The sequence below is a fragment of the Athene noctua genome, chromosome 3 (assembly GCF_965140245.1).
Source record: "Athene noctua chromosome 3, bAthNoc1.hap1.1, whole genome shotgun sequence".
NCBI classification, from domain to species: domain Eukaryota; kingdom Metazoa; phylum Chordata; class Aves; order Strigiformes; family Strigidae; genus Athene; species Athene noctua.
In genome coordinates this window covers 86,557,151-86,579,286 of record NC_134039.1, presented here as the reverse complement: position 1 = coordinate 86,579,286, position 22,136 = coordinate 86,557,151, and the positions used below count along the sequence as shown (strand labels likewise).

At 47.3% G+C, this 22,136-nt stretch overlaps 1 protein-coding gene across 1 annotated transcript in view; it reads right to left on the bottom strand.

Annotated features, from left to right (window-relative positions):
- LOC141959455 (uncharacterized) overlaps positions 1–22,136 on the bottom strand; it is a 154,499-nt gene that overhangs the window by 58,417 nt on the left and 73,946 nt on the right. Inside the window, exons 32-53 of the mRNA XM_074903545.1 lie at positions 21,682–21,750; positions 21,479–21,565; positions 20,775–20,801; positions 20,569–20,622; positions 19,184–19,255; positions 18,527–18,586; positions 18,295–18,330; positions 14,822–14,857; positions 13,412–13,444; positions 12,103–12,174; positions 11,305–11,364; positions 10,410–10,445; positions 9,226–9,306; positions 8,300–8,335; positions 7,310–7,354; positions 6,959–7,030; positions 6,262–6,297; positions 6,100–6,135; positions 4,514–4,555; positions 2,624–2,677; positions 1,226–1,264; positions 1,007–1,042 (exon numbers count right to left, since the gene is read on the bottom strand). Coding sequence (XP_074759646.1) covers positions 1,007–1,042; positions 1,226–1,264; positions 2,624–2,677; positions 4,514–4,555; positions 6,100–6,135; positions 6,262–6,297; positions 6,959–7,030; positions 7,310–7,354; positions 8,300–8,335; positions 9,226–9,306; positions 10,410–10,445; positions 11,305–11,364; positions 12,103–12,174; positions 13,412–13,444; positions 14,822–14,857; positions 18,295–18,330; positions 18,527–18,586; positions 19,184–19,255; positions 20,569–20,622; positions 20,775–20,801; positions 21,479–21,565; positions 21,682–21,750 — 1,119 coding nt within the window. The remainder of the gene's footprint in view (positions 1–1,006; positions 1,043–1,225; positions 1,265–2,623; positions 2,678–4,513; positions 4,556–6,099; positions 6,136–6,261; positions 6,298–6,958; positions 7,031–7,309; positions 7,355–8,299; positions 8,336–9,225; positions 9,307–10,409; positions 10,446–11,304; positions 11,365–12,102; positions 12,175–13,411; positions 13,445–14,821; positions 14,858–18,294; positions 18,331–18,526; positions 18,587–19,183; positions 19,256–20,568; positions 20,623–20,774; positions 20,802–21,478; positions 21,566–21,681; positions 21,751–22,136) is intronic.

The following is a 22,136-nucleotide window of genomic DNA, read 5'->3' as shown; positions in this document are numbered from 1 at the left end:
TGTTTTACCAATTATTAGGCCTAGCATAAATGACACAGCCAGCATAAAGATGAACCAATAACCAGATCATATTTGATACAAAAGGGTCAGTCCATGGGTGAGCGCTGGGGGTACAAACAAGTCAATTGGGTTATACATAATCAACATCAATCCCAATGACCCCAACAACGACACCGCACGACCAGCAATGGGTGGGGTAAATGGCGACATGCAGTCTCCCATAGAAGGGACAGGAGACAACCGAGTCAACCAGCCAAACACATCAGACCAAGGCAGCCACACACTGAATCTCTGCACAGCCCGCGTTTACAAAAGCCAGACCTGCCCGGAGCCCAGTCCCAGGGAGGCGGGAGGTCCTTCCCCAGCAGGGAACTCTGCACAGGGCATCCCCCTCACACACAGACACTGCCCCTCCTGCCAGGGGTCCCAGCTGTTATCCCTCAGTGGACACCTGACCTTGGGTTACTCACTGCGGGACCCCTGGGGCTCTTTACCCAATGGCTCTGTCTGCCAGGCCCCACCCTGGGGGGAAGCCTAAAGGGAAACTCACCCCCCCTTTGGGAAGGGCTGGGGGAATCACCCAGATGTCAGCCTTAATTTGGGGCTTGGGGTTGAAACCCCCAGCATTTCACTTGCACAGTGATTATTCACTATTATTTGTGTCATGAGCTAAGGAACAACCCAAACTGGACTTTGGACTAAACAGGACAAAGAGCCCCAGAGGCCTGTGGGGGTCTCCTCTCGATGGCTGTGCAGTCCCAGTACTGAAGTACGAGTCAACCCTAGGTGGTAGCACCAAGCTCTGAACGGGTATTTGCCACGTCTCAATGTTATATGGGCCTCAAAGCCACCATCCACCCCATAACATAAGCAGCAGAAAAGCTGTCCAGAAGTATTTAAATATATACGGTAAGCTGTAAAAGGAAACCTAACAGCCCTGCCTTTTTGTGAGTGCCAGTGCTGGACCTGGGGCAGCACACATTATCTCCGTCAAAGCGTTACCTACCTTGATACCATTTGCTTCAAAAAGCCTCTCCAGATCCTGCAAGAGGAAAGAAGGGTCAGAACTTCTCCTCCTCTTTCCTCCAGCCCAGGAAGCTGGTCCTGTGAGTGGCTGATGGCTAAGCCTGGGGGCACACACTGGATTCCCTCTGCCATCCCCACCCCAGACAGAGAGGGAGGTGTTTCCAACATTAATATGCTCTGTAATTTTTATTTTACTTACCTTCATTTCCACTCCTTTGCCTGGTGGACCAGGTTCTCCCTTCAAATGAACAAGAACAACTCATTAATTAAGTCATTATCCCAATGAACAACAAGAAGAGGAGCTCTTGAGGAGGGGCAAGAGCCACATATCTGGCCCTTACTCTGCTATCAGCTTGCACTGTGACTCCAGACAAATCCCCGTCGGCTCAGAGAGGGGGTTTGAATCCCACCCTCCTCAATGGGCTCCTTCACTCCACCACTGGACACAGCTGCTGGCTGCAATTCATAGGGCAGGCCTGGACCAGACCATCATCAAAGTGAGGCTTGGATCAGAGCTTTGCACCATCCCCTTCTCCATTTCTTGGCCATGCACAGTGTGTCAAAAAGCAAAGGTTTTTGAGGCCCCTCAATGCCACCAATGCTGTCACTGCTGTGCAGAGGTAGCAGCAAGAAGGAGGATGGCCAAGGTGCCCCCATGGTTGGTGGGCCCTTCTGGAGGTGGCCATGGTGCTGGTGGCCCTTCCTCCTGCCACATGTGGTCTGGGACAAGTATCTCCAATGGGTTGGACTCCCAACTTCAAGTTGCATAGATGGGCTGTCCATCTCTCCTTGCCCAGAATGGTGACACTCTCCGGGTGAGTGATCCTGGGCCATCACCACAGATGAAACTACAGATGAGCTGCAACAGCTTGGGAGGTCCAGCGCTGAGCCGAGGAACGTCTGCTGAGGCGGGGACTGACCTGCCTCTCTGATGGGCTTCATTTCACTGAAATCTGGTTTCTGTATCGACAGATTCCGGTGGAATGAAGGGCGCCAGGAAGGCCCCGACAGCACTGCATCTTCATGGCAAGATGTGCCGGGGTGAAGGACCACAGTGTGGGCTGCACTGGCCAAACTGGGCCAAACTGGGTATGTCGAAGGCACAGCCCGTGCATGTTGCCTGGATAAGTCCTTGCCTTTGCAAAGACCCAGATCTCATACCAGTCAGGAGATCTACCCTGTTGATGCTGCCTTCTGCAGCATTTTCCTCTCCGTTAGTTGAAGGAGTTGGTCCCACCTCTAAAGATCTCTGGATTGTGTGGTATCAGAAGCCATTTCTTCTTCCATCCCTTTCTAATGTGCTCTTCAACTTGCAGTGTGGAGGAAAGTAAGGAAACAACATTGAACATTCTAAAAATGTATCCCATTCAACTCCTGAACAGTATCTTTCTACCTAAATGTTGTGTATCTGTTTAATGGAGTTGTAGAACTACAGCATCACTGTGACCACAAGTTTATGAGACCATCTCAGAAACTCTGCTTTGAAAACCCAACCTTTTAGGGGGTCAGAAGAGATCTGAGATGGGTGCTCTCCCCCTCTGGCCAGCCCAACATAATGGCATCACCACAAAGATGCCTCCATGCATTCAGGACATACCTTTGGGCCTGGAGGACCTCTTTCACCTTTCAAGCCATCCTTCCCACGATCCCCCTGTAAGCCAGCAGAAACATGTAAGTTCTTTGTCCCCTCTAAAATTCCCAGTGGAAATGATGGTTTCATCATGCATTGTGGTATTTCTCATGTGCTGGCCCATGCTGGACCCAGACTAACATCATCTCTTCCAGATGGACTAACCAGCCTTTCCTTGTAACTATCTCACCGATTCACACAATTAAATTTGGAGCAATAATGCACTTGGAACATGCTCCTTCTGCTTCAGAACTAAAGAAGGGCTCATGCCCCCGAGACCTTTTCTGTGTTTCTTTTTTCCCCTGCTACCCTATGAGGACTAATAACAATATTACGTCTCCTTGCAATCAAAACTTTGCCTCTTATTTCCCTGCCATCACAGCTTGGCTGATGAAGCAACACCATTTCTTTAGTAAAGCCCGGGACTAGATGCTTTAAGTGGGGTTTGGGGAGATGACAGACCCACAGCGAAATTGCTTGCAGCTCTTGTTCTCCCACAGTCATCTGCTTTGCCCGTGACTCAGGACTCACGAGTTCTGCAGGTAAATCAGAGAAATGGCAGGGCCAGACCAGTTCTGCCTGCAAAGAACCCATCTAGATATACACTCTGCACCTCTCTGAATGAGCCTTTTCTCCCAGCCCAGCAAAATGTAGTAGAAATTGATGCTGGGGCTGGTCTGCCTCTTCCACGTCTGCCTCGTGTCCTTCCCTGTCCCGAGCTGCAAGGTTCACAAAATAAACAGCCAACTCACAATCCTTGTTAAAGTGAAGGAGGGAGAGAAGGCAACTAAATACATTTTTCATCTTATTGTGTGCTTTGATTACTCAAATTACTCCACCTCTGTTGCTGCACTGGGTTGGAGATGGTGCTGCATGTGGCATTGTGGTTTGCGTGCAGCCAAAGCTGCATTTCTTTGGCGTTTCCTTTGCTAAACAGACCATTGGAAGAGGGGTGGGAGCAGGTAAGGAGCTGCTCTGATACTGATCACTACTTGGGCATTACCAGTCTTGGGCCATTTGGGATCGGGGCAACGTGCTGAATCACGGCCAACTCACTCAAGTTTGTTGAAGGGGGAGCACTGCCAAAAGCAAATGCTGCCACACTGTATGCAAGCTCCCAATTTATTACCAAATGTTTACGTAGTTTCATCTCCACTTCTCCATCCTACTGACCTTCAGATTGTGTCTGTTTGCTGAGCACACGCTCAGCAGGTGGTGTTCCAACCTGCTGCTTCTCACGCTCACAACATGGCGTCCCGTAGTGTTGCCTCATTTATCTACAATCCTTCTTTTAACCTAAAGGTCAGTTTACATTTTTCCTAACCACCAAGTCTTAATTCCCACAGGGCATCCCCCAAATAGGATTTAGGCAGATTGGCCTGAAGTCATGAGGGGCTCAGTAATATTTTCAGTAATCTTTTTTACAGGGCTGAAAAAAACCCCAGTGAATCTGTCTCTGCCATTTCCTATCGCCGGAATTTCCATCTGTGCTGGGTCCACGCTACTGTGATCCAAGTGCTGGCACTAAATAAAAGCTCTTCCAAACCTACCCACAAACAGAGCTGTTGCTATAACAAGGAGCTTCTGTAATAGCAATAGGCTCATTGGTCTGGACAAACTATAAGAGTTATTCCAGCATCCAAATCAACCCCCTTCAGCAAAGCAGCTAACGATGCACTGTGTTTGGAGGACTTTTGTAGTTGGAGGTGGGAACAGCAGAATTTGCTTAAGGAACTTGGGAGTTTTGGGCTATGTCTGCAGACTTTGCCTTGTAATGAAGCCACAAAATACACAGCATGTGCAAAATAATCACATATTCGGCTTCAATACACATCTTCTTCAGCAAGAAGATCTTACCTTGTCGCCTTTCAGGGTGATGGTGCTCTCCAGAGAAGATACCTGAAAAAAAAAAAAAAAAGGAAAAAAACCTTGCTCACAAAGTGAAGGATGAGGTCTTTGATACAAGCTCTCACCTCCATGTGCCTTTTATCCCCATTAGCCCTTGTTCATGGGCAGAGCGCCAGACGCTTTCTCCCAAATCAGCCAGCCACCTGAACCTGTTATGTTTGGATTCAAACCAACAGGGAGCTGGTGCAGCATCTTTGCTCTCTGAGAGATTCCGGGTGGTTGTGATGTTGGTGTTAGCACCTACATTTCCAGTGAAGTCCCTCTCAACGGGAACTGGGGTCACACACTTCCCTGCTGCTCAGGACATTGTGTTGGTCCCTCTTTGCCATGAACATTTAATGGGATATTTGAGTAGCTGGTTGAGTAACTGCATGAGTGAGAACAAGCCTTCTGAACCCTAAGAGGACCTGGCTGAGTGATGGACTGAGATGGTTATGCATTAGCAGAGGAGGATCTTGCCATACTCTGGAACAATAAGGCTCTTGCTAGTTTAAAGGGAACAGGGGGTGCTTGGTATCCCCATGTCCCACACCCAAACACACCGGAGTTCTGAGTTCAAGTAGTGCAGAATACACAAGAGACAAGTGAACAGGAATCCCAGTAGATAACAAAAATTGAAAATGGGGCTGGGATCACAAAATGGAGTGGTTTCAAACAGCATTTTGGTACGGCTGGGGGTAGAGAGCTGCAATATATGGACAGAGGCATCACCAGCAGGCACTGACTCCTTGCTCTTGGCTTGTCCTGAGCTCTGAAGTCACTGGAAATCACTGGTTTGTACAGGAATGATACTGCTGAAGGTGGTTGGTACCATTTTGCCCAGTCTGAAGAAGCCTCTTACTCAGCTCCTACTAATACCTCACCCCTGGGTATGGAAGATAAAGTCTTGCACAGCTCTCCTGAAACGCTGTGGCTCCTGGTTCTAGGGCAGCAGTTGCACTGGGCTGGCTTTGCTTCCTTTGAAGCACAACAGGGTGGAAAAATGCTTCCTTGCACATTCATGTACTGAAACACCTTCCTGATCACCTAAATAACCTCTCAAAATCTTTTCCGGCCTTATTTTTGTTGAGACCGGGTTGAGTTGCTCACTCTTCATCTGACCCAAGTTGATGTTAGGTCTTTCATCCCAAGGAAAACTCCACGCAAAGGCACAGGAGAGTCCCGAGCACGAGTCATCCCATCTGCCTGAGCACCTTTCCTGGAAGGCATCCATCTCTGTCTTGACTACAGAAGGAGCCCAGATGCCTTGATTACGGGCATCAGGTGGGTTATGGCTAGCTTTTAGTCTCTTCTGTGTCACAATCTTCTTGCAGCATCAATAACAAGCCATTTGGGGTGGGATTCATGGGGTGGGAGCTAACTGCATTGTTTTGCACCATTGATAAGGCTAGGAGGGAAATCCATTCTACAACATGCACTATTAAAAGCAATAAGTTCTGTCAATGTGTCCTCCATGGTATCCAGGATTCGTGATAAATCTCAACATACCTCTTCCTTGAACATTGTGTAAATCAACAGAAGTAGGTGTTACTCACAATGCTTCCAGGAGTCCCAGGCAGCCCAGGTTCACCCTATGAAGATACAACACCCCCATAGCCCCACCCCCCAAAAAAACAGTGAGTGGTGAAATTCAACTTTTTAGTCCCCAAACAGACTCTCTCTCATGCAAGGTTATAAATGGGAATGTGCAAACCTACAGATTCGCCCTTGTCTCCCTTCTCTCCAGTGATTCCCTAGGAGGTGGAGAGAAAGGCAGGATGAGAACAAGCTGTGGTAAGGGCTCTCGGCAGTCTCCACTCTCTTCCAGCTCAGCATCCTATGGACTAACAAGCCCGTCTTTAAGCAGCTGAGCTAATGAAATCTGGATTTCAACATCTCTCCTGTGGAGGAGTTCTCTAACATTTAATAAGGGGTGAGAGATGATTAGCCTCTTCCTCAGTGGGTAGGCTCATTAGGGACTTTCCTCAAGTCATCTGCTCAGTTTCACAAAGTCTGTAGAAGCACCATATCTTTGAGACCTCTGGTTTTAGTGTTTTCTAAAGCTATTAGAGGGAGATCAGACAGACAGAGTGTAAGTGCATTGTTTTCCTTCCTTCCTCACCAGATTGAGAAAGCATTAAGTGTTTTGTTTCCACCAGTATGGGGCTGGGGAAGTTTTACACACTCCGAACCTGCCAGTGCACAATCCTGCTAATCCTGTACTCTAGCTAATCAAACAAAAAAGGAGAAACAGCCCTAATCCTCCCTTTGAAGAGGAGACGCCCCTCCCCTGGAGAGAGAGCTTTCTATGCCTCACAGGCTGTAAGGCAGAAAAAAATATGGTTGTTTCTTTGACTGGCACTGCACTATCCCAAGTTCTCCCTCTCTCAACTGCTCCTTTAGGGATTGCCTTACATCCTTCCCAGGCTGTCCTGTATCGCCCTTTATCCCCTGCTCTCCAGGCCGGCCTGGGAGTCCAGGTGGTCCCTGCAAGAAATGATTAGGAGAAGCAATCAGAAATAGAGCATGTCCAGCAACTCAAAAGAGTAAAGCAAACAGCAAAAGAAACCTACCCCACCCTATGATTTTTCACCCAGGAAAGAAATATTTGCATGTGGACATTTCTAAGTGGGGAGTCTTGTTGGGATGGAGAAGGAAGTCTGCTCCTCCTGCCCAGACCAGGGGCGCTTGGGCAGCAGCAGAGCAGCCTCTCCTGATGCCCCACCACTCACCTGGGCAGAAAATTATAATAGTGGCAATTATTACCCTGATTCCTCTCTCTCCTGGTTCTCCAGGGACACCAGCTTCTCCCTAAAAGAGAGGAGTAAGAGCTTTTAAAAGCTTGCTTCCATCAGGTTGAACCTTCATTGATGATAGTTATACTGCACTTACACCTGGAGGACCCAGTTTAAAGGCAAACCAAGTCCACCTACCATTCCAGTGGCTCTAAAGCTGGTAAGATCTCCTCTTTGGCATTGTGTAATGCTTGGAAAGCCGGTAGAAAGGCAGTCTTGTGGTCAACTGAGATGCCTTAAACTAGTGGTAGTGGTTTAGAACAGTCTCATAAATGCAATAAATAGGGCAGAAGAAGTAGGGTGACAGTACAATACTCATATTTAAGAGGAAAATTATGTTATTTCCACCAAACCTTGCTATTATTTGTGGCAATCTGTTCTCTGAATCTCCTGCAGAGCATATAAAACAACCTCCCCAAACCCCACAGTTTAGTTCTTTTTCGTCCTTTCTTTTTCAGCCTTTAGCTTTGGAAGATGAAACCAAAGCTAAAATAAGAGAAAGAAAAACCAAGGGCAAGATGAAGATGATTTTTCGTAGTCTCATCCAACCTAAGGACAAGTCAACAGGAAATAAAACAAATAGGGATCAGCTTCAAAACCAATCAAAGGGGGTGTTTCTTCAGCTGTTGCTTAACCAACTGGTGCAATGCCTTGCCCAGAGGGTTTGAGGGTGTTAAAGGTTTATGTGGGGTGACTAAATTTGTAGCAGCAAAATCTACCAAGAGCTATCAAACCCATAAGACATCACCTGTCACACAGGACATCCTACTTTTGCATGGTTCCCAGGACCTCCAGGGAAGTGGGTCACCCCTGGAGGTGAGACCGTGGGACGGGTAGACCTTCACCCTAACTCAGTGCAGCCCTTCTCCTACACCGCTGTCCCCTGAGCTGCAGCTGGGGGTGAGCCTGCTGTGTTTGGGAGATACGTAACTCTGGAAGGTGTGGGCTCCCCACTGATTACCTTGGTCCCAGAGGTGCCTTTCTTCCCTGGTTCTCCCTACAACACAATGCGAAAGCGCTAGGTTACATTTCCACCTCTGACCAAGTTTTTTACCCTAGTTTCCTACTCAGGTTAAGAGCTGTTATTCTGAAATCCCCGGTGACTCTGAAGTCAGGGGTGGTGGGCATCACCAGTGACTCTGAAGTGTTGGGCAGCAGTGCCTCAGGATCAGAAACACAGCCGCTTTTTTTTTCTCAAGACTTCCCTTGGTGATCCTATCCCACTTGGTATTCGGGGATCAAATCAGCCCTTTGAGCTGAAGAAAAGTCTTCACTGACTGTGGTTAGGAAAAGCTTTTCAGAAGCCAGTTATGACGCTTTTAAGGGGCCACCTAGTTTGATCATAAGAGGGAACTATTATGCCCTAAAACCAAAAGCAAGCCCTTCAGGACTGTTGTGGCTGCACGTTGTGCTAGTTCACATCAGACAGAGATGATTCAATGACAAAAAACCATGATGTTGAATAACACGTGAGAAATGTTGCATCCAGGCAGTGTAAATACCATGGTGCCACACACTTGTTCCTCCCAGATCAAGGGTAAAGAGACTCAACCTCTAAACACAGCTTAAAGCACACCCTAATGTCCATCTGTAAAGGATGTACCTCCTCACTTGCAATGAAAGAGTGGACAGAGCAAATGAGAAGTTATATCCCTTGATGAGCCTAATTAGAGGTAGTTTGTCCGGTCTCGTTTGTTGACCATGTGCTGAGACTGGTCTCTTCCCCAACCAGACTTGTAGAACATGCATGTTTCTGACTGGTACCATCTTGTCACTTGTTCCTACTTGTTACTGCAAGGCCATAACCTGGGGTTGTTAGCTTGGTACAGGGTGGCACACCAAGGGGTTCACCATGACGATATGACTGGACTGTTAGCTTCTACTTACATCTTTACCTCTTAGTCCGGTCTTGCCTGGTTTCCCAGGTAATCCTGGTTCACCTTTCTCTCCCTTCAGACCTATATCTCCCTAAAGAAAACAAGACTGTTGTTACATTCCTCTTCTGCATTTCATAATCCTCACATTTTAGACATTGCGGGGTGGATTCAGACAGCGTGCCAGGCCCCGTGGCTGTGCAATTGCTTCTACACTGCGGGCTGAAGCTTGGGCTCAGAGCATCTACCCTGTGCTAGGAAGGACTGTGCTCATGGGGTTTCCTTAGTGAGACAGGCTGAACAGCATCCATGTCTAATGAGGTCCATCTCCATCCCATGAGCAGCCTTGGCCAACGCTGCAGGACAGACTCTTCTGAGGTTCTCCACTGCCAGGAAGCTTTGCAGCTCAAACAAGATGGCCCATTAGTGGAGACGCAGGAGATGGGTCCAGTCTTGAGAGAGTGGTGTAAACAGGGTCAGTTCTCCCTCCATGTTTTAACTTCTACTCCCATGTAAAATCAGTTGAGCTGTCATGGATGGGTACCTGTGCATCTGCTGTTTGAAGTTCGTACAACAGAAATCTTCCTCATCACTCAACCACCTCACCATGCTTTGTCCCAACCCAAAAATACCTCTTGCTGCCTTCTCCACTTTGCAACTGCATTAACACATCTTGTTAACATAGCCTGTCTTGGATGCATCTCATTTATCTCTTCTGACATCCAATTTCTCCATGGCCATGAAGCTGATCTAGCCTAAATATTCTGCTCGCTGGGCTATATATCATGCTGTATCATTTCCCAAATCCATAGCCTAGGGAGAAACGCTGTTTGAGAAATGTACACAGCAAAACAGATTCGCTGAAGAAACGCCACATTTGGGATGTTTTCCAGACCTCTCTGGACTGGTTTTCAATCCTTGCTAGGAGAAATCCTACAGGCTGGGATTTGCAGAATTCTTTAAGGCCTCATTTGTTTCATCTTTTAATTGTTTGTCTATGCAGGGCTCTGCATGTCTGCATACAGACACTCCAGCAAAGCAGGATTTGCTCAGATCTTTCAGCTTTTGAACATTCCCTATGTCTCGACACTAGCCCCATGGCAAAGATAAAATCCCACTGACTCCAGTTGCTTTGCGTGACACAGGCATCAGGCATGAGATAACGGTTTATGTGTTGCCATCACTGCAGAGACTCACCTTCTGACCTGGTTTGCCAGACAAACCTACGTTTCCCTGCAGAAATACAGACCGTTAATCACACAACAAGAATGATACAGGTCGAACAATCTCAGGTGAGGGTCCTCTGATGTATCTAAAGGGTGTAAACATCACACTCAGTGCTGCAAAGCTGCTCTTTGACTGCAGGTATTAGCAGCGAAAACTGTAGTAAAATGCAAAGGAGGGAAAAAGGGATTGTGTCCTAAGAGAAGAGGGACTGCTGTAAGCACACGCTGTCTAGATACACGTCTTCCCCACTGTGAAACCTTTAATATTTTGATGACTAGCTTTGATAGAGGGGTGGGGACCTCGAATAAGTTAGATTTTGCAAGCTTTTTTCTGGTTTAAAATGAAAGAGACTATTAATATCCTCGTGAGAGGGAACACTGAGGCATTAACCCAACCCTTACTATACATCAGTGAACTCACGTGGGAGCCACCAGAAGCTTGCACCTTCTTAGACACAAAAGTCAGCAAGATAAAGGTCGAGTTCACCTTCAGAACACAAAGCCATTGGAAATGGGGCTCCCTTGGCTTTGCTGATCACAGAATTACCAGCTGAGCACTGACCACCTTTGTTTTCTTCAGACTCAGGAGCAATCCTCTCTCTGCATTTTGGAGAGGCCCCCGCTTAACGCTGTCTTCCACAGACAGGTGTGAACTACCCCCTCACACAAGACCACCATAGGATCACCAACCACAGGGTAACGTCTCAACTCCTTGTCACCATCCCACTATTAATTTGCTGGTGACAGGTTTTGTGGGTGAAGACCAGCAAACTCACATGCATGAAGGTGACAGATTTTGTCTCTGAACCTCCTGATTTGCCTCCTTAGGCCTCCCCTTTCCACATCCAGCACGTTGCCCCACTCACCCTGTCGCCTGGATCTCCCTTCAGCCCAGGCTGACCAGGAATGCCAAAACCTGGACTTCCCTGCAAAAATAAATGATGATGTGTGTCTCAGCGTAAAGCTTGGGGAGCTTTTCCTCTCTGCACCTCTACGTACAACAGAGACAGCTAGGGCCAAACCCTGTGCTAGTCCCACGTCCCAGATTCCCTCTTGATTTCATCACATCCCTCCTAACCACATTCGTTGCCACCTCTGAGAGATGCTGTCATGGAGACCCAACTTTCACTAGAGGGTTATTTGGTGAACTCAGCACATGCCTCAGTTTCCCCAGCCCGATCTTGCAGATCTTGGCTGCAATTCTTCCATTACTACACACAAACTGTGGTGGCATGACCCTGCTCCTCTCATTATTTCACTCTCAGGAACATGTCCTGTGCCATGCTGTTAGCAGTCTCCATTCCACCACCACTTTGCAGCCCCCTCAAGGATCAACCTGCTTCCCATCCTTGTTGTAACTGCTGGGACTTAGTTGCCAAATGCTGTGTTTGGTGCCAGGCAAGATGCAGAGGGAGATACAGTGTCTTGCCAGAGCAGCTTCCAAGCTCAGCACATCGATCTCCACATCTGAAGCTAGCAAAAAAAGAGCAGACCCTAAGCATTTTCATCAACCATGGGAAGCTGGGTGAGCTGAGCATCCATAACTCTGCATCTCTCACTGACTCAGGAAGGAATTTGATCTGCTTCAAAGCTTCCTTTGTGGACACAAACAAAATAAAACTTTCTACCCTTAAAGGATGTGCCAAGAAAAGCAAGTGCATTACCTTCTCTCCTTTGTCCCCTTGTATTCCTTTGTTTCCTTGTGGTCCCAGGGCCCCTGTTGGCCCAATATCTCCCTGTGAATAAAGACATTCCCAAGGCTGATACTATCACGCAGGGAGAAAAACCCTGTTCATGCGGCTGCCTAGACCTGCATTTTGCACTCCTAATACACTCTGAAAACCATTCCCTTGCCAAATCCACTCATCCACCCATCTTTGGGTTTACACTGAAGCCTGTTCTGTGGTACTTGGTCTTCTACCATACAAACCCCATCACAGTAGTTACACCCTCTCCAGCCACGCAACTTGTATATGTAAAGCATCACGTGTGCATTTATAGTATAAGCAGGATAAAATTCAGGTCTCAGGCCACTACCAACCTAAAAGGAAACATTTTTGATAACCAGCACTAAGCAGCCTAAACAATAAGTCAAATAAGGGGGGTGGCTCCAACATCCAAAGCCAGCAAAAAAGGACAAAACTCATTGTCTCTAAGGGGTGAGGGGAAGTATGAAGCACTGTAGGGATTGCATGAATGTCAGCCATCAAAAATCCAGGAGGACTTATTCCTGCAGTCAATACTCCTTACATGGATAAGGGAGATCTTTTATTTCTCTGAAGGTTGGCAATGAGCTATCAAGAATTAAAAAATGAAGATATTCCAGGCCATGTTCCACCATGAAGCCACTGCAAAAGTGAACTATATCCACTGTGCTATAAAGCAGCTGTACAATATGGACAACATAGTCAGGGATCAGCTCTGTCTCAGACATCTCCCTGGTTTGAGAAATTCAATTTCCTCCAGTCACAGGGAGGACAAACACCAGGTCAGGGTCCCAGAGAGGTGGGGAAATCTCCATCTGTGGAAATGCTCAGCACACAAGGTCACGAACAACCTGACCCAGCTTTAAAGCTGGCTCTGTTTTGAGCAAGAGGTGGGACTAGAGACCTCCAGAAGTCCCTTCCAGCCTCAGCTGTGCTTTGATTTTATGTCAATGTGTCCCTTAGCTGGGAAGTAGCTTCATGTGAGTGGGCTGGATCTTTGCTTCAGTGATCTCTGCCTTTGAAAACTAGCACATGGAAATCCTAAATTTCCCCACAGACTGGGGCTAGAAAGAGAATGACAGGCACAAAATGTTAATAAAAGCAAAAGAAATATCAGCAGGGCAAGACTATTGCTACTTTTCCAACCTCTCTTCTCCAGTCAATTACAAGGGGGATATGATTCAGATTGTGAAACACGGTCCAGCCCTCACTTTTTTCAGGCAAAAATCTCATCTAAATTTCAAGCAGTGCTAATTAATGGACTTACCCTGACACCTTTCTTGCCTGGAGGTCCCAAAACCTGAGGATAAAAAGAAATCATAGAAATGCTCACTTATTTGGAAAAAAAAATAATCTCTATTTCAAATGAGAGTCTATTCACGTTCTTTTCCAAAGCAAGAGTATCTCAGTCTTGCTATGGGATAGGAAACCCATCACGTGCACTGGGTCATAAAATCCCAGAAAGAGCTACAATCCAAATGCCAAACCCACTGAAGCTTAAAGAATCCCACCAACTTCACTGGGTTTTAGCTCCAGGGATGGAACTGAACGATTACATGCACGGAGTAATTGGCAGATAGCTGCTGCAGCCTTTGCTAACACACCAAGGACCAACCTTGGGGCAGCCATGAATGGGAATGACTGCATTACAACCCTGAAGAGCAGCCTTGAGTTGGGTTTAGGGGCTACAGAGCTGTCTTCCTCCTTTGTGTCTCCAACACAATTCTGTCAGCATTGCTAGGAAAGAATCCCAAGGTACCCTGCTCATTCAGGCATCCTCCAGGACACATCAGTCTGTCCTGGTGGTGGGTTTCAGTCCTTTGGGCAACCTCCAACTGCTCCCACGGCCCTTGCAGCAATGCTGTGGGGCATGCAGAGGTGGCCACCACCAAGGTTTCTCCCTAAAGCTGCCCTAGTATTTGGAGGGACATGAAAAGCAGGCTGTAGGAGCCCAGTTTCCACATAGGAATGAGGCAAATAAGACCCATCAGCAGCATAGGGACCAGCACAGCCCCACTGTGAATGGGGAGGTGGAATGGGGGACAGGCCTGGAGTACAGGGATTCAATGGTGGGAAGGCCTTATCCTTATGTTTCCTGCACAGCAGTGAAGCTCCTTTGAGAAGCCAGTGGGCAACTATAGTGCAGGGCTGGTAATACAAGAAGTGGAGCAAGCAACCAGAAGACACAGTTGTCTGGAGGGTCAAAGAAAAGGTCCATTAGTTCTTCCTGCAGTTTAGTGGGACACATCTCCCTTGGTTCTTGGTCTACTGGCACTACTGGCAGTGATGCTGCATGGCTATCGCACAAGAAGGGCTGCAATCCACTCATAGTTACCCCCATAGCTGGAGCACCTGGAAATCCTGGGTTCCCCTGCAAGGCAAGAGGACATAAAATGAGCAATATGGGGCAATGGAAAATTTCTGCTCCTTGCTCTCCCCCATCCGTTCCTTAAAACAGTTCAAAACTCATCTCAGAAGCACAAGAGCAAAACAGAGAGGAGATGTTGAGCTTGTGGCGAAGCCCAAGAGCATCCCTGCTGGCTTCATCTCTGTGTAGGCTTCCCATAAACACACTCAACTGCACTTGCAAGAGCTGCACACATGAACAAGCTGGGGAAAGTCAGGACATCTTTGCCTGAGCTAGTGAAACATGTTGTTCTTGTACTGTTTGACTTACTTGGTCTCCCTTCTGCCCTGGAGGTCCTGGGAGTCCCTGTAAGACATCAGAAGAGAATTTCCACCAGACTGAAAATAGATTCAGCACTTCTGGTCTCTGTTGTAGTGAGAAGCTCCCAGCCAGAGGGAGAGAGGGAGGAAGCCCTTCAGCCTAATTTTTCACTGACTACAAGACACCTCTGCCAGGCAGCTGTAAGGGCTCTTGGATGAGAGATGGAAATCCCCATGCCTATCTCTAGTATGCCTGGCTGCCCTCTACCAGGAGACCAAGCACAGAGCTGCAAGCTCTCATCCTGGGTAAAACTATCAAAGATGGTCCTTTGCAAGCAATAAAAGGCATGAAAACAGCCACGAGATGCATGGGAGGTACCAGACCAGGTCAGTGTTTTGCCTAACCCAGGCCAAGGATGCTGCTCAGAGCAGGAAGCTACAAGTACACGTACCCACAGTGCTTGCAGGGCCTTGCTTCTGCAAGGCACACTGCCTCGAGGAAGAACGACAGCCTATTTCCATTTTTCACTACTATAGCTATTAGGAAAAAAATGCTGCTGTCTCTTTTGATCTTTGAAGTTATAATCAGACGCATGTACAGAACAAGTGCAGCTGGGGGAGCTGTAAAAACAGCAAACCTGAAATACAGCTCAATAAAAGCGACCTGTGAATACTCAGTACGGAGTGGCAAAGGGTATTCAAGGTTTGTTTGTCAGTGCTCGCTAGCCACAGGCTCTCCGGGGGATTTACCATTGCTGCAAGGTCTCCCCATGCATGGTTGCTCCTTCAGCAGCAGCGAGCTCCTGAACCTTGCAGTTATGTGGCGTGGAGCTACGTGGCCCAGTTATGTCTGGTCAGACTGGGAGAAGCCTTTGGTGGGGCCTCAAATTCCCTCCCTCTGGATCTCCAACCAGATACCTCAACTGCTGTGTCCTGAGCCCAAAACCAGAGCCAGCACTTCTTCCCATCCTACTCTGTGCTCCAGTGCTGGCCAGTCTCACCTTCTCCCCTTTAACACCACCTTGCCCTTTGTCACCCTGGAAAACAGAAGATGCTTTCGTTAAGACAAGGCTTCACTGGCAGAGCAGGATGAGCCTGGAGGCTTGCACGCTGCAGAAGAGCATGCTGAGCATGTTCCCTCCACTGGAAATTGTGAAAGCAGGGGGAAAAGCATATAGGGAAAAAGAAAAAAAAGAAAAAATAAAGTTTTTTACATATATGTCATAAGTAGTATATAGCATATGTTATATATATGGTCCATGCATTTCTATATTGCATATTAATTACCTGTATAGTATCTAGAATATGTTCAGATTATTGTATAATCATATTACTTTATATACTTTATACACAATGCCTAATATTAAATTGCATGCATATTATAATATTTAGTTATATATAGTTCTATCACCACCTAATACATAACTTAATATACATATATTACTATATATGGACTATCCTGAGCTTTATCAGACTGTTTCCTCCCAAGGACCTTGAGAGCTGAAGATGAGACAGTCTCATGGAAAAGTTGAGAGTTTACAGCATGGATAACGTGCAGGTCTGGGGCTGTGGGGTGGCTCCAGGCTTAGCTCAGAGGCTGAGGTAACCAAGAGGAGCAAGATACCATCCCAGGAGCCAGTTACAGTGGGTTCTGTATTTACATATTCGGTTTTTTATCTTAATTTTTAAAGCTTCGTTCTGATTTGATTCATTTGGAGGCACACCCTTGGCTCAATTGGTTCTTCCTCAGGTGGTCCTGGCCCAACTTTAAAAAAAAGAGAGCAGCTGGGATTGTCTCCTGCAACCACCTGATGTCATCTCAGAAAGAGCTCACTGGGCAACGTCAACAGTTACCTCACCAGTGAGCAGCTTGCCAAATTTTGCTCTTTCTGAGGGGGAGTCCATGAAAAACCCAGTCACAGACCTATATTTATGTGGATCAGGACTGGGCAATTCAAGGAGGTCTTTGCTCTTGCAAAGGGCAAGACAGGAGCAGCAAACTGGCTGTTAGCGCTTGCAAAGACTTTACAGATTTTAAATCCTCTTTTATTTTATGAAATAAGAAAGCACTACTGCAAAGGGAAGCAAACCACTTTATTTCGAGCTGAATGAAACATTTCCTTGGATATTATTTTTTTCCTTCATTTTCTACCTCTCTTGGAAGTATGAAAACAATTTATTTTGGGGTCAACATGGACATTTTTGAGCTTAATGACATGAAATAAATCAGTGACTCAGATCCATTTGGCCACCAGCAGTAACTCAAAGAGTATATCCTGAGTTACCTGGAGAAGGGGGCATGCAGAGAGCTGTGCAACCCAATCCTAAGTGGTTGCTCCTCCAAGAGCCATAACAACCTGGGACCATGCTGAGATGCCTTACATACCACCCAAACCCATGCCTGGCACTCCTCATACCAGGGAAAATTCAGACTTCCCGAGTCTTTCTCCTGTGTCAAACTTCAACATGAGCTGGAGCCAGGAAGAGGCAAACATCGACTCAAACCTGAACTGAGAGGCATTTCTCCTGGCTCAGGAAAAAGTCTCCTTCCTCCTACAGCCATTGTCCCTGTACATGCCAAGATCAGCCGATTCCTCCTGCACCTGCAGCTTTCCAGGTATTTTGTGACATGGAGAAGGCCTGGAGTTGAACTCCCACATCTCCATGAGTAGCAAGAGCTGGAAGACAGGCAGCAGTCTGCAAGAAAATCTTCCTCCCTGACATGAGTCCCTTCCTGACCAGTCCTTTCCATGTATCATCTTCCCTGGGTTCACAGTAGAGTTTCCAGATTTGGGATGGAGCTACATTTGTCCAGTCCCTTTCCTCTGGCAGCACCAAGACACCAAAATCATTCCTCCCCACCAACCCCAGGCTCTTAAGCAAGGTGAGAGAATTGGTCAAGTCAAGGTTTTCTTTTTCCCCAACAGTTGGAAAAAGATGGGCACTTCCAGAAGAAAACTCAAACTTCAGGATGGGCTGTATGACCTCTCACAGGGCTCATCTTTCTTCACTGAGAGAGGCATCCTGGCACTATGACATTACATGATTCAGGCATTTAATTAGGTAGGAATGGGTCTGGGCCTAGAAGGTTCAGAGGAAGGTGTCCAGAACGCAGATGTGAGACAATCTGCTCCTTACATCTTCCTCCCTCTTCATCCCATCAGAGTTGGGATCAAGCGCTGGTGTGTCTCCCCCCCAAAAGTGAACATGAATTACTAGTTTTGCAGAGTCTCACTGGCCACAAAAATGCCATTAATTCTTTGATAAAAATACTGCATCTTGCTATTATTCCAGGTCTGCTTCAACCCTGCAGCAATGACTTCCACAGGCCTGTGACTCCTGATGTGCAAAATTATTCCCTTTTGATGCTTTTGAGTAAGGGGTCAACATTCCCACAGCCTATGACGATGGTTAGAGCTACACGCTTTCCTTGGCACCTGAGTACAAGGCACAGAGACTCAGGTTCAGAATTTCAGTACCCACCTTTGATCCTGCTGCTCCTGGAGGTCCCATCACCCCCTGAAAAACAGAAGAAACAATGAAAGCTCTGACTTTAAGACCCAATGTCGTCCCTTCTGTGACTGTTTCCATTTGTAACCACAGGATGCTCCCTTCAAGTAAAACCTAAAAAAGAAGTATTGGAGGTGACTTTGGAGACACTGGGCCCTCCAAGGGGAGTTTACCTGCAAAGTTCACAGCAAAATTGCCAACTCACCTGCTTTCCTTCTTCTCCCTTTGGGCCAACAGTGCCAGGAATACCAGTTCCTGTCATCCCCTGCAAGGTAAGCACAGCGTTGCGCTCAAGAAAGCTGATCCCAAAAATTGTAGAGAATGCTATGTTCTACCCAGCTACCTGCTTCAGAGCTCTGCTCTTGGTCATCCCGCACAGTAGGAGGGGAAAAATTTGCTCTGTAACCAAGCAGTTAAGACATATGTCTAGCCAGTAACCTTCAGGCAAGGTGCAAACAATGACTTGGAGGAGAGTATTAAAAGCAAGGGTCTGTGGGTGTTTTCAGTGAGCATTAGAAGCAGGGTGGGGGATTCAGGGAAGCAGCCCTATCCAGGTGACAGGGAGCATGAAGAGCTTGGGCTCTGTCTGGGAGAAAACACTGCTCCTGACAGCAGGAACTGCAAAGTCCTTCCACTGGGTTGAGCACTGTGAGGAGAACAAGGGCTTGGATGGAGATGGAGCGTCCATTCTACCATGCACAAAGTCAAACCCATTATGAGCAGGGAGTGGAGAGAAATGGGGGGAAATCCCTGCATGTCTGCACTTTATTTCTAGTGTCTACCCTGCTATTACTTTGTCTCAGCTATTCTCAGTTCCTCCTTGGGCTGATGGATTCAGCAAGCATCGGATATGAGTAATGACCTTTTCTCCTCTTGGTCCAGGCAACCCAGGAACACCATCTAGCCCTACAGGGCCTGGCAAGCCAGGTTTCCCCTGAAAAGGAAGACACATCATCAAATCGTTTTCTGCTAAACTGTTACCAGTCATACTAAAGAAAAAGATTATTTTTAAGTCTGCAGAAACACAAGCAGAGAAATGTATATCCTGATGTGCCCATCTTAACGGTACCTTTGCAACTGCGGATTTATAGAGATGTTTATGTATCCCCAGATTTCCTCTTTTCTCACAAATAGGCTAAGGATCGCTGGTTTTACTCAGGAAGAGAAAATAAAGATGAGTTTGCCTGTTACATGGGAAGACAGAGCCTAGAGTACCCATGTTGATTTGGCAGCGGGTGCATTCTCTGTTGGCTCTTCATGGCTGTGTTGCTGTAAGAGGATGACTGGAGTAATGCTGCTGGTGTAGAAATGAAGTTTGACATATGGAAATACCTGGTCTGTGGGATATAGCTCTGCAGTAGAGCAAAGGTAACAAAAAAAAAGCACCCAGGTATGATGATGGAGAGTAATAGGCACCTTGGGAAGGATGCAAGAACAGTCTCTGAATAATTTTTCAGGTTTGAGCTATTTGTAATGCAGGGACTTCCCAAAACAAACATGGTTTCTTTTACCCTTAGTAGTCCTCCATGGACTTTTTTTCTTCTCTCATCTCCCCTTGAACTCAAACTTTCTACATCCTAAATATCCTTGTGGGACCTCTGTGAAGAACCATGTCATTTTGTTTGTCTCAAATCTACTGCCAAAATCTTGGTCCATTTGCTGTCCCACTTTTTGATCCACCTTCATGCCCTCCTCTGGACCTGCCTCAGTTCTTCTCCATCCTCCTGAGACCGGGGAGTGGGATGTGGGAAGGAGCAGGGTTGCACTCAGCTCCTCCATGGGTGATGGAGATAGTGGGGGCTCAAGGGTGAACCACTGTCACTTCAGAGTAGCCTTCATTGGGTGATATTTGTGATTATCTGCCAGCATGATTGACTGCACCACAGAGTTTATCATCACGGTGAGCACTTCTCACGGCTTTGCTCCATGCCATGAGGAAAGCATGTCCTTGCTTTTGACAAAATGAATGGCTGTTATCCGTGTCTTTGATGGGTTTCTAACATTTCCCTTTCAGCAATTTCTGAGTGACAGGTCAACAGGATGAAGCTGACAAAGTGATAAATGCTTAATCTGACAACCCTTGTCAGCAGAGTGAGGCATCCCAGCGCAGTGGCTGATGAGAACTGGCAGTAGACGTTGTCCCTCTACACCCACCCCCCGTGACAGAGGGCATCCTGAGGCCAGTGGCCCCTTCCCACTGTGGCCAGCAGCTTTTCCTCAGCAACTGACCATTGGTGGACCACTCACCGGCTCTCCCATGCCTCCTCTGTCACCCTTGAGGCCATTCCTCCCACGAGGGCCCTGCATGAAGCACAGGACAGTCTTACTGCATGTCCCAGCAGCCCTTAATGGGTAAGTACAGAAACCAGAGCCTACTGGGCAGCTTAGAAATAATAAATTTTAAAAAGGCTTCTCATCACATGCAAAAGTGAAAACCAATCTCAGGTACTTACCCTGATACCTGAATCCCCTGGGTCACCCTGAAACACAAAGGACAAGGAGAATTACCATGGGGTGGTACTTTAGAGAGGAGGTCTTCCCTAAACTTAGTCCCAGCAAAAAAGTTCCTGCAGGCTGACAAGCCTGGACATCAAGATTCCCACCCTCAAGGGAAGACAGAGCTTCAGTAGAAGTGTCTGCTATCTTGCATGCCCCACACATCTGAACCTGCAATATCCGGTGTCAACTCCCACCCTTGGGTTAGAGGAGAGGAGTTTAGGTCTCTTGATGTCTGATGAGACTTTTTGACCCACTCCCAGTGCGAGGAGACATTTGGTGACAACCATCAGTCCAGTTTGGGCTGTGCATAGCACAACTGATCCTGTGAATCTCACTACAGCCGCTGAACAATCCTAGGGCCCTGGAGCTGGAAAAGTCCTAGTGGTCACTGAATCTAGTCCTATGTCAGACAAGGTTGACCATAACATTTCCAAGCTCCACCATCGAGTCCCACTGTGTTGAACAGCAGGGCCCTGATGATGAGAACATTTTGCAGCATGCCTCCTTTTATGCCTTCATGGAAGAATCTCATGATGGACAGAATAAATGCGTGTTCCCATGGCCTTTGAACAGAGTATCCAGGGATCGTGGACTATGCTGGCTCTCCTCTTTCTGTGGTACAACATCACAAAACCATGTTTCAAATAACCATGCTCACCTTGATGGAGATCCCTGGTGGCCCCTGTGGCCCTGGTAAACCTGGTGGTCCTGCCACCCCAGGAACACCTGGCTGCCCTTTCTGTCCCTGCAACAATGAAAACCAGGAGAGGGAGGGATGTGGGCTCTCTCCCAGCTCCCTTTGCTTCTCTGCCAGCCCTTGAGAGGCTGAAGGGTCCACCACACCTGGAGTATGATACTCACTGGGGGGCCAGGTTGCCCATTTTGGCCAGGAATCACCTCCACACCTCCAAGGACATAGCCTGGTTCACCCTGTGCACACAGAGAGGAGGAAACACATTCAGCTGTGTTGGGAGGTCTGGATGCAGGCAGGCAGTTTCATGACTTAGGGGCAATGTAATGATCAGCACAAACAACTTTAAAACCAAACAGCCCCTCCCTGCACTGCAAACCCAAACTCTTGCAGCAACTCTTTTGCAGAGGTACCAGAAACCACATGGCCATGACATGAGCTTTGCTTATTGGCACAAAAGAAAATTAATCCTGGGGAAAAAAAAGGAGGTTGGCTTTCAGCAGGATCTATTCCCTGACCTGTAACCATATAGCCAGCTCCGGTGCATGCAAGGAAAGAGGAAGAACACGCATTAAGTCCTGGGGGAGGGACAGGACAACTACTCCTGGGATCTTCCCACAACTGA